Genomic DNA, 17,724 nt, shown 5'->3' on the forward strand with positions numbered 1-17,724 from the left:
TCTCTCCCTGAAAGGCCTCCAGAAGTTGTTTTTCCACCCTCAGCCTGTGTGAGTCTTTTGTTCTGAGGTGGGATATTTGTTGACAGCATATATTTGGGTCTTGTTTTCTTACCCTTTCAGCTATCCTTTGTCCTATGACTGGAACATTTAATCCATTTACATTTAAGGTTATTATTGATAGGTATTTATCTATTGCCACTTTATTTCTTTATGCCTGTGTTTCTCTTTCCTGCTATTTCACCTTCTTGACAAAGTGATTTTAACGATTATAACAATATTGAAGGAAAAACAATTTGAAGAACTGACACTACCCGACATCAAGACTTACTATAAAGCTACAGCAATCAATGCTGTGGCGTTGGCTAAAGTATAGACAGATGGATCATTGAGCAGAACCGAGAGCTCAGACAGAGACCCACATAATGTAGTCAGGGGACCTTTGACAAAGGAGCACAGACACTGCGATGGAGCAGAGGAAGTCTTCACAGCAGTTGGTGTTGAACAACGGGACATCCCCACGCAGAAGTGAATAACTGATAATGGGGGAGGCTGCGGGTGTGGGGGTAGGAAGCATATGGGAAACCTGTGCCTTCCCCTCAGTTTTGCTGTGAACCTAAAACTGCTCTTAAAATGGGAAGTCTTATTTTTTTTTAATACAATACTATGCATGGTCATACCTTGGGCTGGGAGAATGTGATCTGATAGTTAATTAAAAATACACTTGTCTCTGAAGATGAAACTCTCAATGAGTAGGAAAACCCAGCAGATTCTTTGGATGCCCTAGCATCATTTTATTTGCAGGCCGTGGGTCTTAATAAATTGTAGCTAGTGAAACATAACCAGGGTTTTAATAACGTAGACACAGTGGGTGAATTGTGCATAATTGTAAAGCAGCGAGTTACCATTTAGGAGCCGACATAGTGGCCTGGGTGTCTCTGTTGCAACAGCAGCGACAGGTGGCGCTGTAACTGCTCCGCTCTCCCGTAGGGAAGAAGGTGATTGACGTGGCTGCAGGCTCCACCCACTGCCTGGCGCTGACGGAGGACAGCGAGGTGCACAGCTGGGGCAACAACGACCAGTGCCAGCACTTCGACACCTTGCACCAGACCAAGCCGGAGCCCGCTCCACTGCCAGGGATGGACACCAAGCACATAGTCGGAATTGCCTGTGGACCGGCCCAGGTACGGGACACGGAGCTGCGCCTGGAGTTCTGCTGCGCTTTGACTTTGCGTAGTCCGTGGCTGGTACTTGGAAGTACTGTTGATTGTGTTTCACTCACTAGCTCTAGGAGCTTCCTTGCTGATTCCTTAGGATGGAGACAAGTTTGTTTCTTCTTTTCAGTGCGTGTGCCTTTATTTCCTTCCCTGCTTTATTGCATGGGCCAGGACCTCCAGCCCGGTGTGGAGCAGGCGTGGGGAGAGGAAGCAATCAGTCTTTCATCATGTACTTCGATGTTAGCTGGAGGGTTTTCGGTAGATGCCTCCTGATCAGATTAAGGCAGTTCTTTTACCTCTTGCTTTTTATCCTGAATGGCTGTTGAAGTTTGTCAAGTACTTTTCTTCTCGATGATCCGACCGCGTTGTTTCTGTTCTTTAGCCTGTTTGTGTGGGGGATCACGTTGACTGATGTTCACACACTCCACGGACATGCATTGCTGAGCTGAACCCCCCGGTCATGGGTGTTACTCTTTTCACACGTTGCCAGAGTGGATTTGCTGAGACACTCCCGAGGAATTCTGTTGTCGATGCTCATGGCTTTCTCATGCTCTCGTCTGACTTCATTGGGGCAAGACTGGCCTCACAGGAGGTGTTGCAGGTGTTCCTTCCTGCTGTTTCCTAGGAGGGACTGTGTAGAATTGGTGTGACTTCATTTCTATGGCTTCTGTGTGTTATCGTTAATGCTGTTGTAGCTATCACTGAGTTCCCTGAGCTATCACTGAGTTCCCTGAGCTCTCGCTGAGTTCATTGAGCTCTCGCCGAGTTCATTGAGCTCTCGCCGAGTTCCCTGGGCTCTCCCCGAGTTCCCTGGGCTCTCCCCGAGTTCCCTGAGCTCTCGCTTAGTTCATTGAGCTCTCCCCGAGTTCCCTGGGCTCTCGCCGAGTTCATTGGGCTCTCGCTTAGTTCCCTGGGCTCTCACCGAGTTCACTGAGCTCTCACCGAGTTCATTGGGCTCTCGCCGAGTTCATTGGGCTCTCGCTTAGTTCCCTGGGCTCTTGCCGAGTTCATTGGGCTCTTGCCGAGTTCATTGGGCTCTCGCTTAGTTCCCTGGGCTCTCGCCGTGTTCATTGAGCTCTCGCCGTGTTCATTGAGCTCTCGCCGAGTTCATTGGGCTCTCGCCGAGTTCATTGGGCTCTCGCTTAGTTCCCTGGGCTCTTGCTGAGTTCATTGGGCTCTTGCCGAGTTCATTGGGCTCTCGCTTAGTTCCCTGGGCTCTCGCCGTGTTCATTGGGCTCTCGCTGAGTTCATTGAGATCTCACCGAGCTCCCTGGGTGCTTACTGAGCTCCTTGAGCGTCTTTATAACAGTGCTTTGAACTCTGCATCTGGCAGATGGCTGGTCTCCATTTCATTTAGTTCTTTTTGGAGTTTTCTGTTCTTTCCTTTGGGACTGTTTCTTTGCATTTGGACTGTTCCCCTGTGTGTGTTTCTGTGTATTAGGTAGAGCTGCCTTGTCTCCTAAAAGGTGGAGCGGCTGGGTGTAGCAGGTGTCCTGTAGTTCCCGGTGGCTCAGCCTCCCCAGTCACCCGAACTGGTTCCTCCAGGTGCGCCCGTGTGGGTTGTGTGCAGGGTCCTGTTGTAGTTGAGCCTTGATTGCTGTTGGTGTCACTGGGAGGGATTCATCCCCAGGACACTTGGCTTGAAGGACCAGCTGCAACTACAGCCGAAGAGCTGCTGTGCAGGAGCTGACCCTACAGAGCAGGATTTGCTTTGGTGGAGCTTTGGTGCTCATCGAGTCTGCCCCTTGTGTGTGTTGCTCGTGAAGGTGGTAGGGTTGTAAACCCTCGTGGTCTGAAGCTGTCCACCAGGTGCACCGCCTCTGGGGCCTCCTGGGAGGTGCAAGGTCAGCCTCCGCTTGTGCCCAGCCTGGGGACACTGAGCATGAGCTACAGACCATCTGCAGATGGCCGCTTGGAGGTGCCCAGGAGAAGCCAAGCTGTGAACTGAGGCCACCTGCTGCTAGTCCAGGCCTGGAGCCACTTAGAAGTACAGGGTGTGCAGGGGCCAGATGCTGCTTGCTTGAGAGAGACAGTGGTGCCTCGGTTTTCGAACGTCTCCGTTGGTGAACATTTCGGGTTCCCAACGCCGTAACCCGGGACGGCAATGCTTCAGTTTTTGAACCCTCCTCGGAAGTCAAACATGCCATGTGGCTTCTGCTGAGGCCGGGATCCTGAGGCCCAGCTCTCGGCTGTGGATCCCTCGGTTTTCGAACATTTCAGAACTCGGATGGGCTTCCAGAACGGGTCACATTTGAAAACTGAGGTACCACTGTATTAGAAAAGTATGAAGCTTGAAGCAGGAGAGGCACTTTGTATGGAAAAACCACTGGAAGTGGCTTGGGTGGGTTTGAAAGTTAGGTGGGGCCGGGTCTCAGGGAATCACCAGGGTGGGTGAACAGTGATAGCTGGATTGATGGAGACTCAGTACGGCAGCCGCCCGCCATTGGGCTCTGTCGGGGGCGGGCTCAGCAAAGCAACACTGGCCTCTGCCGGCTCTTCTGTCTGGGAGAAAGCTGCCCTCCACCTCTCCCTCGGATCCAGACAATTCAGTTTCTCCCGGGGTGTCCCTGCTGGCCCAGCGCCGGAGCCCAGAGGGAGGGAGTCCGAGTAAGTCCGGGTATGGCCCTTCAAGAGGAACACCTGGGACTCCAGCAGCCTCATGTCCTTCAGCTCCAGTCCCTGCTGGTTTTCACAGCCAGGGTTATGGGGCCTTCTCTTCCCAGCACTGGGACTGTGGGCTGAGGAGGGCCTGCTGTGGGGCTGGCAAAATGAGGTGGGTAGTGAAATGAGAGAGAATTGGAAGCCGACAGCATGAGCTAGATGGCCACGAAACTCCACATGCGTTTGTGCCTGTGGGACGGATGGGTAAGGCGCGACTTAGGGCATTTCATCGTTCCTGGTGGCGCGACCAGTCACTGAACGTATCAGCTCATTTTCGGTTCTTGTGTTTCTCCCGTAGAGTTTTGCTTGGTCTTCGTGTTCCGAGTGGTCTGTTGGCCTCCGTGTCCCTTTTGTGGTGGACATCTGCTCAATGACCTTTGAGCAGCTGGACCTCCTCCTGCGGCAAGTGAGCGAGGGGATGGATGGCACAGCCGACTGGCCACCCCCCCAGGAGGAGGAGTGCATGGCCGTGGCGACGCTGAATCTCCTGCGACTCCAGGTACGGGTGCCTGCCCCTCCTTTCGGAGTGTCTGGGTGTTTGTTATAATGTTGATGGTATTGAGGGGTGTGGGTTTTAGCCTGTCAAACTGCTAATGAAAATGTTTAAATTTGGGGTGATCTTATTTTTCTTTGTAATAAAGTCGTATGACTTAATGCTGAGAAAACAGTTTTTCTTAATAATTTTCCCCCTTTTATAATACAAGGATTTCTCTGTGACCCATCGTGTCCCCTCCCACGTTCCCGACATTTTGCATTGGCTTCTGGAAGGAAAGAACTGAATGTTTAGTTGCATTAATCAGATGATCAGGAGTGTGGAGCGTCCCTGTCTTTCCGGAAGTCTTGGAGCGGGGCTCACCTGGGACACCTGTGGTGTTCTGTGCCTCCCTGGACCTGCCCCACTGCCTGTCCCCTCCCATGGTTCACGGTGATGCCGCTGCTCTGGTCACGCTGTGTAGGGTCCTGTGCAGGCCTTAGGCTCGGTTCCTTCTGGTCTGTGTTGGCTTCGTGCCATGTGTGTTCCCGTTGCCTTAGTCCAGGCCCTTGGGCTGTAGCTGTCTTTTTAAAAATGGGCCCGTAGGGCTTGGTTCCTAGAAAATCCACTTTGAGTTGTGTTCAGCAGACGGGTTTAAGTCTTCACTGTCACTGTGGCTCTTGGCGCCTTTACTCTAGCCCTTCTTACTAGTTTTTGTGCAAGTTCTTCATTTCATTGATTCTCTGTTGGTCAAGTTTCTAAATTTTTTCGAATTCACGATCTTTTTTTTCTTCAAGTCCCTTTCATTGTTCCTGAGCTTTAAAATTTGACATCTGGATGTTAGCCGTGGTATAACGTTAAATATTTGTTACTGCACAAGGCTTTAGGTTAATCAGTGCTGCTTTTCCTGAGACAAGGGGTCACAGGCTGCATGAAGGCTAAACTCGCCTCCCCACCATCAGTATTTCAGTTACTGGTGATCTGTAATTACATCGGGTCTAGGCAGGCAGTGAGAATGTGTGTGAGTATGTGAGTGCGCGTGTGTGTGTGTGTCTGAGTGTGGGGGGGGCTGTGTGTGTGCACATGCGCACGTACCACTGAAAGAAAATGTTCCCAGTTGCAATTCGTAAGATATATTCTGGTTTTAGAGATATTAGGGCATGAAAAATGGCGCTTGGGAGTGGTGAAATACAGCAATTTTTTTTTACTTTCCCCTAATTATTATCATAATCATAACTTTTAGAGTCCACACTTACTCAGATGTATTGCCTTTTGTCCCTGACCAGTCTGTTTTGTCATTTTGTTATATCCCCTCCTTCCTGGCACCTCTAGTCAGTTTCTTCATTGAGGTCTGTGAGTTACAAAGTCCAAAAACTGCTTCCCTCCCCCTTTACATAAGTCAGTGGGGCTGAGTTTTTAGGGTTTCCTGTTCCTGTATCAGCTTTCTGAAGAATTCTCTTCTGACCTTCATCGTTGCCAACGAGAAATCTTACCTAATACAACTTTCACTTTAGCTGATTTGTCTGTCTTTCTCTGGGAGCCTTTCTGATTTTTCTGTCTTGTGTGTGTAATTTTGATACATTATTTTTGTATTTACAGCTTGAGGTTATGATTTTCATTTGCTCTGAGATTACATATCTTCATTAAGTTTTTTTTATTCTAGTACCCTTTATTTGAAAAAACATAACTCCATAACTGTCCATCAGATAAGAGGACGTTATTTGCAATGCCCTGTCTCTCCTTTGGATAATGTAGATAATTAAATGAAAACTGGGTCCCATAAACGTGTCTCGTTGTCATACCTCTGGGTGGGTGTTTTCTGTCCCTTATTCTTGATACTTTAAGGCCATTTAACAGTATCCCCAGGAAAGAATGTACTTTAACTACCCCCTCAGAAGATAATTGCATCATATACTTCATGGAAGGTTGGACATCATCTTTGCGTTTTTTTAACTTATTTTTTGTCAATTTTTTTTTATTGCAATTTACTTGGTTGCACTTCACAGGTGTTACATTTTCTACAAATTGAAGGTAAGACCCTCCACCAGCAAAAGGATGACTCACTAAAGGCTCAGATAACGATTAGCGTATTTTAGCAATAAAGTTTTATTTTTACTCCTCATCTGAGGACATGCTTATTGATTTTAGAGAGAGGGGAGAGAGAGGGAGAGAAACACCGATTGATTGCCTTGCCGCAGATGCCCCGACCGGGGCTGGAACCACAACCCAGGGGTGTCCTGATGGGGAATTGGACCTTCCAGTGTAGGGGATGGTGCTGCAGCCAGCTGAGTCACACCAGCCTGGGCTAAAGTTTTTTTAATGAGTCTATTTCTGTTCTGCTTGTTTATTTTGTCTTTTATATTCAGTTGTTGATAGATATGTAGTTGTTGCCATTTTGTTCATATTTTTTCTTTTTTCTTCTTAAAGACCCTTCAACATTTCATGTGATACTGGTTGGGTGGTCGTGAACTCCTTAGGCTTTTTCTTGTCTGGGCAGCTCTATCTGACATGTGATTCTAAATGATAGCTGTGCTGGGTAGAGCAATCTTGGTTGTAGGTCCTTGCTTTTCATCACATTGAATGATTCTTGCCACTCCCTTCTGGCCTGCAAGGTTTCTGTTGAGAAATCAGCTGACAGTGTTGTGGGAGCTCCCTTGTAGGTAACTAACTGCTTTTCTCTTGCTGCCTTTAAGATTCTTTGTCTTTGTATCTTTGCTCAGTACTCACCATTGTACTTGCTTTCTCTCTTTCACCTCCTTTCCCTTGGAGACGGCTACTCAGCATGTGTGGAACTTTCCCATTTCATCTTCCCAAGTGTCACAACTTGTTTGGTTTTTAAAAATCTGTTTATCTTTTTAAATGGTAACTTTTGATCTTTCCGTTCTGCCTTCTGGGTGGTTTACTCAGCATTCTCTTTCCCTTCACAAATGCTCCCTTTAGCTGAATGTTGCATATATTTGAATTGTTCATGATCTCTGCTTTACACACATTAACTCCTTAAGTCCCTGAGCCTGTCCTCTGAGAGGCACAGAGAAGTCCTGGAACACTGCTCAGGTCGGCACCTGGGGCATGGAGGCTCGGGCTGGAACCCGTGGTCCGGGCTCTTCACACCTCTGCCTTGAGGTTTCTGTTTTGGTGGCAGTTTTCCTCATCTTTAGAATTTATATTTGGGTCTTTTCTAAGGCTTTCATGTTGTTTATGATGTCCTCACCTTCTGGGTTTTGTCCTTCCTTGATCTCTGAGAACATTTACTTACTTTATGGGTTCATTCCAGTTTTTTATTGCCGCCACCTCTTGGGGCATGTGTTTTGCCTCTTTTTCTGTCTGTACTTTCCCTCGTGGTAACCTAGTGTGGCTTGTCCTTTCTGAGTGTGAGGCCAGCTTCCAGGGAGCATATGCTGGGGGGGTATCACTTTACCCTTGTCTGTGGAGATGTCCCCAGAGGGCAGTTTAGTATTTGCATCTCCAAGGTTCCATGAGATTCTCAGGTTCTCGATAAGTTTGGCGTTCAGTTCTTGACGTAATGATACCTATACCTAGATGGTTGGTGTAAGTTTGATTTCAGGTATGCTCACAAGGCAGCCCGGTCTCTGACTTTTTTAAGAATAGTTTATTGATTTTTAAAGAGGAAGGGAGAAGGCCCTGACTGGGAATTGAACGAGTGGTGCATGGGATGACACCCAGCTGAGCCACATTGGCCAGGGCACATTGGATTTCCTTTTCATTTTTTTGATGTTCCCTTTTACCCAAAACCTTGTGTGGGCAGTGGGTTGCCCTCAGGCCCTGGCTAGCTGGCAAGTGGGGCATCTTGAGCAGCTCCCAGCCTTCTGCAGGAAGCTTAGGCTCAGAGGGCTGTCTGGGCAGTTTGGGTCTCAAGCTGAGACTTCAGTCTGCTCTCAGAGCCCAGAACCTCATGGCTCCTGCTGTGTGTCTGTGGGAGTTCTAGTTTGGGCCTGTATACTCTCAGCTTGGGTGTGTCATCTTTGAACATTTTGTTTGTTTGTTATATTACAGTCACTGTTTCTCTGTGTTTGGTGCAGATGGTTGGGTGTGGTGAAGGTTGCTGTTTCCACATGGTTTAACCTCTGTTCGTCTTGAGTCTATAATAAGTATTTCCATATAAGTGTTCATAGTTGGGTGTTAAAAATTTCTCTTATAAAAACCTCACCGTGGATTCTCAGTCACTATGGGTAAAATGCTTATAGTACAGTTTTAAAAATACATATGCTGGAAGTTTTTCCTTTATTATTTGAATGAATGAGGGCTGCTAAGTGGACATTTCTTTGTCATTTCAGCTGCATGCTGCCATTAGTCACCAGGTCGACCCAGAGGTGCTTGGTTTGGGTCTGGGCAGCGTCCTCCTCAACAGCCTGAAGCAGACTGTGGTGGCGCTGGCCAGCAGCGCGGGCGTGCTGGGGACTGTGCAGGCGGCCGCCCAGGCCGTGCTGCAGAGCGGCTGGTCTGTGCTGCTGCCCACGGCCGAGGAGAGGGCCCGAGCACTCTCCGCTCTCCTGCCCTGCGCAGGTGGGTAGGTGGGGAGCGGGGCTTGGGGGAGAAGGGAATGTGCCGGGAGGAGATGCATTAGCTCACACTGGCAAAATCTCTTTTCTGCTTCCAGTTTCAGGCAATGAGGTCAACGTGAGTCCTGGCCGCCGATTCATGATCGACCTTCTGGTGGGCAGCCTGATGGCTGATGGAGGCTTGGAGTCGGCCCTAAATGCAGCCATCACTGCGGAGATCCAGGTATGGCCCGGAGTGTGTGTGCCGCAGGGCACTTTCCCCCAGCAGTGAGAACAGCCACGTGTTTTCTGTAACTGAAAGTCTTGCTCTTACTAGTGTAGTTTTTGTTGAGTATGATAAAACGCATCCTCTGTACGTGTCCGTTAGAGTGACCTGGACAGACACCTCGATCGTGTTGTAAGTCATTCCTGTCACGCAGCTGGAGCCCTGTGCGTCTGCACTCGGAGCTAGAATCCTCCCTTCTCCCTCGGGTTCAGTTAACGTCGCCAGTCCTGCTGTCCCATAAACGGAATCATAGAGTGTGTGCTTTGTGTGTCTGCTTTACTCTGTCTTGCGAGATTTTCAGGTGCCCCTTCGTTGGTGCCCGCTCCTTTGCTTCCACTGTAGTGCCCCATTGTGTGACCACAGCACCATTCGTCTGCTTCTCCTGTTCATAGACTTGGTTGTCTTAGACTCTGTAAAGCTTTGTCACGCTGTGAGCAAGTCCTCTAGTGAGCACACGTTTCTTCTCTCTAGTAAATCCTCTGAATTAGGATTTGCTGGGTCCCAGGGTGATTGTGTATTGATAGTTTCCCAGGGCAGCTGTGCCATTTGCGTTGGGACCAGCCTGCGTGCGAGTTCTGGCCCTTCCTCCACTGCCCTGGAAGTGAGGCATGTCCAGCTCTGTAACTTTGGCTTTTCTCAGGGTGTGGTTTTAGTTTGTGTTCGCCTGTGCTTATTGGCCATTCAGAGCTGCTTTTGTTGCTTTCATTGTTGTAATAGTTTTTGATTTAAAAACTTATATTGGGAAAATTAGATGAAGCCAGTGTATTTAAAAACGTCTTTGAAAACATACTGAATACTCGGGTTAAATTGAGGAAGTGAGAAGAAGTCACGTCTGTGGTGACGTTGCGGCGACCACCGTTCTCTGTGCCCCTCTCTCTCCCAGGCACTGGGCTGTGTGCTTCCCTTTTTTCTTTTAACCTTGGCAATCGTTTGAGTGGGAAAAGGTGTGTTTTTAAAAAAAATGTGTTTTTATTGGTTTTAGAGAGAGAGGAAGGGAGAGGGAGATAGAAACATCAGTGTGAGAGAGAAACATCGGTTGGTTGCCACCTGCATGTCCCCTACTGGGGATCGAGCCCACAGCCTGAATATGTGCCTTGATAGATCAGGAGTCAGCCTGGCGACCTTTCAGGGCCCGGGGTGGTGCTCAGACAGCTGAGCCACCGTGGCGAGGGCGAGACAGTTGTTTAGAATCCCATTTTACAGATGGGGTGTCAGTGCCACAGGCCTGCTGTGGTGTCAGGATTGGTGCGCTGCGGCTTTGCGAACTCCAAGCCTCTGCCTTTTCTTCCTGGGCCTCACGTGGCCCCGTGTGACAGCAGCCTGACGGGAGCACAGGCAGCCACACTGGGCCAGCCAGTCACTGTGCCGGCACCTCAGCAGTATGTTTGGAGCCTGTTCACTTAGTTCACAGGTGTTTATTCTGTGCTTCCTGCTGGGGAGGGAGGGACAGAGGGAGGGACAGACATGTAGCTTGAGGAGGGCCTGGCTACAGAGATGCCGGCTGTGACCTCCACCGTAATAATTAAGGTGCCTAAAAATAGCCAAAGGCCAGTTATTTTAAAACAAAAATGTTTTGAAGCTATAGGAAGGCAGAAGCACATACGACATCATTTAGGTGTCGCCATTGGTAACACTTTCAGTGTAAACATACTTGCAGACTTGACCACGCAGGTGTTTGTGGTGATTGGTTATGGTACTGGAGTCGGTCTTGGCGCCGTATCGGTTTGCATGTTTTCACGCATCGTCCGTGCTGTCTGCTCTGCTGCTGGGTCCACTTGGTCTGCTGCTGTGGGGTCTGCCACAGGGAAGGGAGTCGCTTTGTTTCGTTTTGTTTGTTAATCCTTGTAACTCAAGGATTTTTTGTATAGTCACAGAGTGAATGTACCACCTCCACTCTCTAACTTCAGAACATTTCCATCCCCCACAGAGAACCCCTATGCCCTTCAGCCACTCCCCACCCCGCCCCAGCCACCCCACATTGACCGACTTCCTGTCCCCAGATGCGTCCTGTGGTGGACGTTGCATATGAATGGCTTCATACAAGTGGCTTCTTTCCCGCAGCGCAGTGTTTTCCAGGTCCATCCAGGCCGTAGCCCCTGTGTAGCGTCAGTTTTTAACTTGCTAACACTATTCCATTGTGTGGCTGTAGCACAGTTTGTTCCCACACTCAGCTGGTGGACATTTGGGTTGTCTCCACGTTTGAGGTGTGAACGTAGGTCTGTAGGTTTCTGTGTGGACCTGTGTTTTATTTCTTAGGGTACGTGCCTCGGAGGGGTGGTTAGTTCTGTGGTGGCTCTACATTCAATATTTCGAGGACAGCCAGGCTGTTTCCTTCAGAGGCTGCACCGTTCTGTGCTCCTGGCCGCAGTGCATGAGCGTTCCGGTTTCCCCCATCCCCGCCAGGGCTTGCTGCTGGCCATCTCTTAGTGCAGGCGTCCTAGCGGGTACGGGTTTCTTTGTGACTAATGATGTCCAGCATCTTTTCAGGTACTTACTAGCTCCTTGTATATCTCCTTTGAAGATATGTCTTCCAGGCCTTTGCCTGCTTTTAAATTGGGTTAAATTTAACTAGATTTGAGTTACAAGAATCCGTTCTGTATTCTGGACACATCTCTCTTAACTGATGTGTGGGTCATTGCTTCATGTCCTCAAACAGATGGACTGTGTGTGCGGGGCCCATCGCAGTGGTTGGCTGCGAGAGCCGGCAGCAGGGCTACAGACTTCAGGCCTTCTCAGAAGGGGGCTGGAGGCCACTGGCGGTGGCAGGCTGGATGTTGGATTTGTGGGACAGTCTGTTTAGAAACTAGTGACAAGATATCAACAGGTGTGTGGGGGCCAGTGTCACCTGCTGTGTGAGTTACGAAGGGACGGCCAGGCTGTGGGAGCGGGGCCCAGCCCAGGGGGCCTTCACACCTGTCTCCAAGATAACTGGTAACCAGGTTCTGTTTTATGAATTACAGGATATTGAAGCCAAAAAAGAAGCCCAGAAGGAAAAAGAAATTGATGAACAGGAAGCGAACGCCTCAACGTTTCACAGAAGCCGGACTCCCCTGGATAAAGATCTTATTAACACGGGGATCTATGAGTCTTCGGGAAAGCAGTGTCTGCCTCTGGTCCAGCTTATACAGCAGCTTCTTAGGTAAATAGTGTTAGATCCTTTCTGACAGGGTTGTTGCTTTTTATATTAAGGCAGTGAGATGACGTGTTTGGCTACGGAGGAGGTGTCCTGAAGTTGACCCATATAGGTTTTAGTGCAGAGAACAGACTGAAGCACAGATGAGGGGGAGGTTAGAGGTTGTATGAGGTGGAGCTGGAGGTTCTGCAAGTTTTCACGCAGGAAATGCGATGTACAGTAAGCTCAGGAAACGCTCTTACGCTCACTAAGCAGGCAGGTGCCAAGGAGTCCTCGTGGGATGGTCACTTTTAAACAACTGTGTATCGTCACCTCATTCTGTATATTGCAGCTTTACCTGTGTCACTTTGTAAGGCAACTTTACGCTTCAGCGTTGTACATAGGATGATGAGTGTTGTTTTCGAAGGCTCGACCAGGAGGCAGTGAGACTCGTCACAGTCAGAATGTGAACAGACCACGTTGACAAGGGCCCCGGTGCTCAGACGCGGGCTGAGGACTGTCAGCTGGCCTTCCAGTGCCGTTCACAGAGAGAAGGGGGGTGGCTGCTCCCTTAACAGGGGCCCTGCTCTGTGCCAGCTGGCCCCTGGCTTTTCGTCTGCACAGAGTGTAGAGGCCTGCAGGGTGGGCCCAGGCAGCCATGTCCAGGGAGCGGCAGCGTCCAGTGTGTCCAGCGCAGCGATGCTGGCGTGCTGCGTGGGCAGCCCGCTCTCCACACCCAGAAATGCCAGGAGTTCCTGGGCACACAGGGAACTGGTAAAAGGGAGTTCAGAGCGAGTTCCTTACGCAGGTTTTAGTAAGTGCTGATCAGAAACCTTTTGTTTTAGTTTTTTTGATCTGCTGACGTTTCCTGTGACCATTTCCCGTGTTGTGACGTTCAGTAGAACAAAGTGAAGTCAAGAGAATTCTGTTGCTGGTGGTAGTGGAGAGAGTTTGGGATTTGTTGCTAGAAATTCCCATTGTGACCCCTTGTGTAAAGTTGGCAGATGCAGCTCGCCCAGCACAGTTCCTGTGGGCACAGTCACAAAGGCAGTGTTTATGTGACGATATTACTTAGGATCCAGTGAGAAAATGGGTGTTGAGTGCTTGGTAATGACAAGGCCAGGTTCTCTGCAGACACTTGAAAGCATAAAGCATGTATCTCGAAAGTGCTCTTCTGAGTTCTCGAATGGCCCTCCCTTCGCCAAGAAGGCTGCGTGGGCCCCGGTGTCTCCAGGTTCCCCACCTCCACTGGTGGCAGGTCACTGTTGTCACGAGGGGCCAGCTCCTGCTCTCCTTGGTGCTCAACCTATTGGTCCCTTGGTGTGGAGACACCTGACTGCCTTACCTGCCTGCATCTGCGCTGTTCAGTCTGGAAGTTCTGCCCATGTTGGGATGGTGAGCACTTGAAATGTGTCCAGTATAGTTGAGACATTTCATTTTTTACTAATCAAAGCTCAGTTATTTTAACTGAGTTGTTTTTTGTTTTTTTTTACTAAATTCAAACGTAAAAACTTAAACCCGATTTTACTCTTAGAAAACTATTAATTATGCTTAGAATAACTTGGCCATATGAATTTACTTTGGCAACTGTGCATTTTATGACTAAATGCAGATCAAGTATTGTCAATGAAACAGTTATTTTTTTTAAAGATTTTAAAAACTCATTTCTTTTTTTAGAGAGAGAGGAAGGTGAAAGGGAGTGCTTTTTATTGGTTTTATGTTAAAATGAAGATAGTGTCAGTACACTGGCGTTAATCCACTGTTACCCTGATTTCACACGTTTCTTTTTCTCTTCATGAGTGTGGCTGGTAGAGCACTTAGCTGAGGGCTGTGGCTCACTGGTGGCAGTCCCTGGGACAGCATTGCACATGCCCCTGCATGGGCGTCCCTCTGGTATGTGGGGTGGGGTCTGCGCCCCGCAGTTTATAATAAAGATGCACCTGTTTGGGTGTACAGAACTGAAGCGTGGGAGCCTGGTCCGGGCTCTGGTCTGGGTTCTTCTTTTTAAGTTTTACTTTTCAATTACAGTCTACGTTCAGCATTGTTCTGTATTCGTTTTGGGCGTACAGCATAGCGGCCAGACAACCATACACTTTACAGAGTGATCCCCTGATATTTCCAGTACCCACCTGGCCCCGTTCGGAGTTCTCACAATATGACTTCCTGTGCTGTACTTACATCCCCGTGACTGTTCTGTGACCACCAGTCTGTACTTCTCAGTCCCTTCACTTTTTCTCCCAGCCCCCTATCCCTCTAGACCAGTTTCTTTTGTGATGAGGTTATCAGGCCGGTTACCAAGTAGCAGGGCAGAAAGGCGAGGTGGGCTGAGGCCCGTGAGCCCCACCTTTGTTTTGTGCGACCAGGGGGCAGACCCAGCACCAGGTTCTCTGCTGCTCAGGATGCGAGCTGGAGAGCTGTGGTGGGGCCCCTCACGTCCCCTGCTCCTGTCCTCACTGCGCTGCTGTGAGTTCCTAGAATGAACCATGTGGGCAGGTGCGACGGACAGGTTGTCCTCACGCCTGCTGTCACATCAGGAATCCACATGTGCAGCAGGCCTGTCTGTGGCCTGGTGGTGTGCAGGGCCCAGGCTGGCCTGCCCCATGGCGGTCCCAGGTGTCGGCTGGCTGGCCCTCGCCCCCCTGGCTGGGCTGGGGCTGGGCTGGGGCTTTGACAGCAGCCCCTGGTCCACTCTCTGCGCTGGCTCTTTCCCTCCACTCCCCGCTCTGTCCTCTGCCCTCATACTGGGGATAGGGCCTCATTCACTGATGCCGGACTGTCCTTGGGTGGCAGGTCTCATCTGGTGACCCTGTCCTAATGTCACTCTCCTTGCACGCCTGGTGGCTCAGCATTGCAGAATAGTCCCTGCAGCCGGCCCTCTGTCGCCTGCCATGTCCATTCCCCTCTCTGTCCTGACTGCCCTGCCCTTGTTTGCCTTCTGCTCAGGGAACCAGAACATTTGCTGTCCTACATGGACCTTCTGCGACGCACGTTTCATTAACTGAGGGTTCCTGGCTTATGCCAGGATTGGAGCCTCTGCTCCTTTCCTTCTGCCCTGTTCTTCGAGCAACAATACCCTGACCCAGTCCACTCACCCACCTTGGTCTTTTCTCTACTCTCCGAGCTCTGGGATCCCCCATGTGGCCCTGGGTGCTCAGAGGTCTGAAGGCAGACTTGGGAGCAGGCACAGAAATGCCACACTCTTTCTTCTCCAGGAATGGTCCTGTTTATACTGGAAATGCTGCTTCGGTTTAAAAATGATGACACATTGTCCTTCCCAAGATTCATACAGGGCTTTTCTATGACTGGACCTTTCTGCGCAGTCCTTAGGAGCATGTGTATGGCCAAAGGCACCCTGGTATGGGCATCTTCTCTGCACCTCCGCTCACTCTGGCTGAGGCTGTGCTGGGGGAGTGAGCCAGCTGCAGGGCCGTTTGTGGTCCCGACTTGATCAGTCTGGTTTTCTTAGGCACCTTAACTATTTAAACATATTTAACTTGCTTACTTTGCAACCCTCTCTCCTCTGCGTAGAAACATTGCTTCTCAGACAGTGGCCAGACTGAAAGATGTTGCCCGTCGGATTTCGTCCTGTCTGGACGTCGAACAGCACAGCCGGGACCGATCTGCCTCCTTGGATTTGCTGCTGCGTTTTCAGCGCTTACTGATCAGCAAACTTTATCCTGGAGAAAGTACTGGTCAGACTGCAGACACTCCCAGTAAGTGGCTTAAAGTGTCGTGTCTGTGGGTTCTTGCTGTTTGACACACTTGCTCTGCACGCAGACGTGTGGCTTCATGCTGTTGAAGTGGTGGTTTGGGGGTTCATTTGCACCACTTTCCCCGGGGGAATATTTCTGTGTTAGACTCACCAGACATCAGGAGTGGCATCCTTTAGAGTCAGGCTAGTCGGATGTGACTTACCAGACCTAAGCACGTGCTGTTGAGGGGCTTTGGGGACTGACCTGCTGTGGGAACAGAATCGTGCCATCATGTGTGTCACTGGGAAGCCAGTAGGGTCCAGTGGGAGGGGTGGGTCAGCACTGGGGCCAGACTGGGTCTCAGTTGTAGCTCTGGTTGATTAGCTGCTGGACCTGGGACTAGGTCTCCTGGGTGCTGCCGATTGTGCCCCCCGCATTGGGGTAACACCCGAGGGTGCCTGTGAGGATTGAAATAGGACTTAAAGAAGCCCCTGTGGCTCTTCCTACCGTAGCTTTCTGCCCAGGGGACGAGCTCAGCTGCTCTCGTTTGTCTTCCTATAGCTGGTTCATTCCTTCCTGCAAAGAGCAGGTGCTTGTCAATGATGGAGACTGTCAGGTGGATATAGGTGAATGTAAAATCTGAAAGAGGCGACCCCCTCAAAGACAGACAGTCACAAGGCTGAAAGTCACCGGCGCCCTGGAGGGAGGAGAGGTGAAGGTTTTGTGAGGTGGGAGGGTGCCCAACTCTGTTCCCTGGGAATAGGTTTCAAGCGTGGAGACTGGGACTTAGAAACACTGTGTATAGAATATAAGGCTTTAAACCTGTAAGCACGATGTTAGTGTGAACACCCGGAACTCCTGGGTGCTGTTTAGGACAGTGTCTAAAAATCGACATAGCAAATGCACTGTTTCAGACTGTGGGGCAGAGAGACGGGACTAGGGGTGACGGCTCCTGTTGGAGGACGTTTTTGTGGGTAAAGACACACAGACGGTGACAAGGGAGCAACTCACCGTATTTTCCAAGGCGCACGTAAGAGTGACAATGCTGTGCTCGCCCCTTCAGGTCCTGAGCTGCTGGGCGTGGGCTCCTTGCTGAAGAAATACACGGCTCTCCTGTGCACGCACATCGGGGACATCCTGCCCGTGGCCGCCAGCATCGCTGCCACCAGCTGGCGGCACTTCGCAGAGGTGGCCTGCGTCGTGGAGGGGGACTTCACCGGTACCCTTCCTGTTTCCCGCTTGCCGATGCTCCTGATTTTCAGAGAGTGATGGGACCTCAGGTGTCCCGTTGCTGGCAGCCCGCTCGCCTCTGCCCTGGCGTGTTCTTTCCTGCTGTCCCGTCTCTTAGCTGCTGGCAGTTCTGGGTTGAGCCGGTCCCTGTGAGGGGGTTAGTGACGTAGAGTCACACACCATTGCCTACGCTTGCACAAAGGGCCATGGTCTTGCCTCAGGTCATGGCAGCAGCGTAGAGTGAGCCAGCCGCCCCCCGGGACCTTCATGAATCCCAGCGTTAGTCGTAGTTGCCAAGTCAGTTCTGTGACACGAGACCATTACCTGGTGCTCTTTCTGATAGTAAATTAGTCGTAAACACTTTTTTTTTTAAATTAGAGATTCTAGTTGATGCTTCTCTGTTGAAACTGGTTTTGAAACTTGTAACTCGGAGGGTTCGGCTTGAATCCTGTGTCTCTTTCAGAGGGAAGGAGAAAATTGTCCCGGGGAAGTATGCTGAGGACAAGCGGTCCTTACGTTGTGCTTTATCAGAACTCATCGTAGAGCAGGCTTAGAAAC

At 50.1% G+C, this 17,724-nt stretch overlaps 1 protein-coding gene across 1 annotated transcript in view; it reads left to right on the top strand.

Annotated features, from left to right (window-relative positions):
• Nucleotides 1–17,724, top strand: part of HERC2 (HECT and RLD domain containing E3 ubiquitin protein ligase 2) — a 140,943-nt gene that overhangs the window by 37,696 nt on the left and 85,523 nt on the right. The window contains exons 16-22 of the mRNA XM_087829217.1: nt 988–1,181; nt 4,174–4,374; nt 8,643–8,871; nt 8,966–9,090; nt 12,093–12,271; nt 15,773–15,957; nt 17,000–17,155. Coding sequence (XP_087685343.1) covers nt 988–1,181; nt 4,174–4,374; nt 8,643–8,871; nt 8,966–9,090; nt 12,093–12,271; nt 15,773–15,957; nt 17,000–17,155 — 1,269 coding nt within the window. The remainder of the gene's footprint in view (nt 1–987; nt 1,182–4,173; nt 4,375–8,642; nt 8,872–8,965; nt 9,091–12,092; nt 12,272–15,772; nt 15,958–16,999; nt 17,156–17,724) is intronic.

This window comes from Miniopterus natalensis, chromosome 22 (assembly GCF_054644295.1).
Source record: "Miniopterus natalensis isolate mMinNat1 chromosome 22, mMinNat1.hap1, whole genome shotgun sequence".
Lineage (NCBI taxonomy): Eukaryota > Metazoa > Chordata > Mammalia > Chiroptera > Miniopteridae > Miniopterus > Miniopterus natalensis.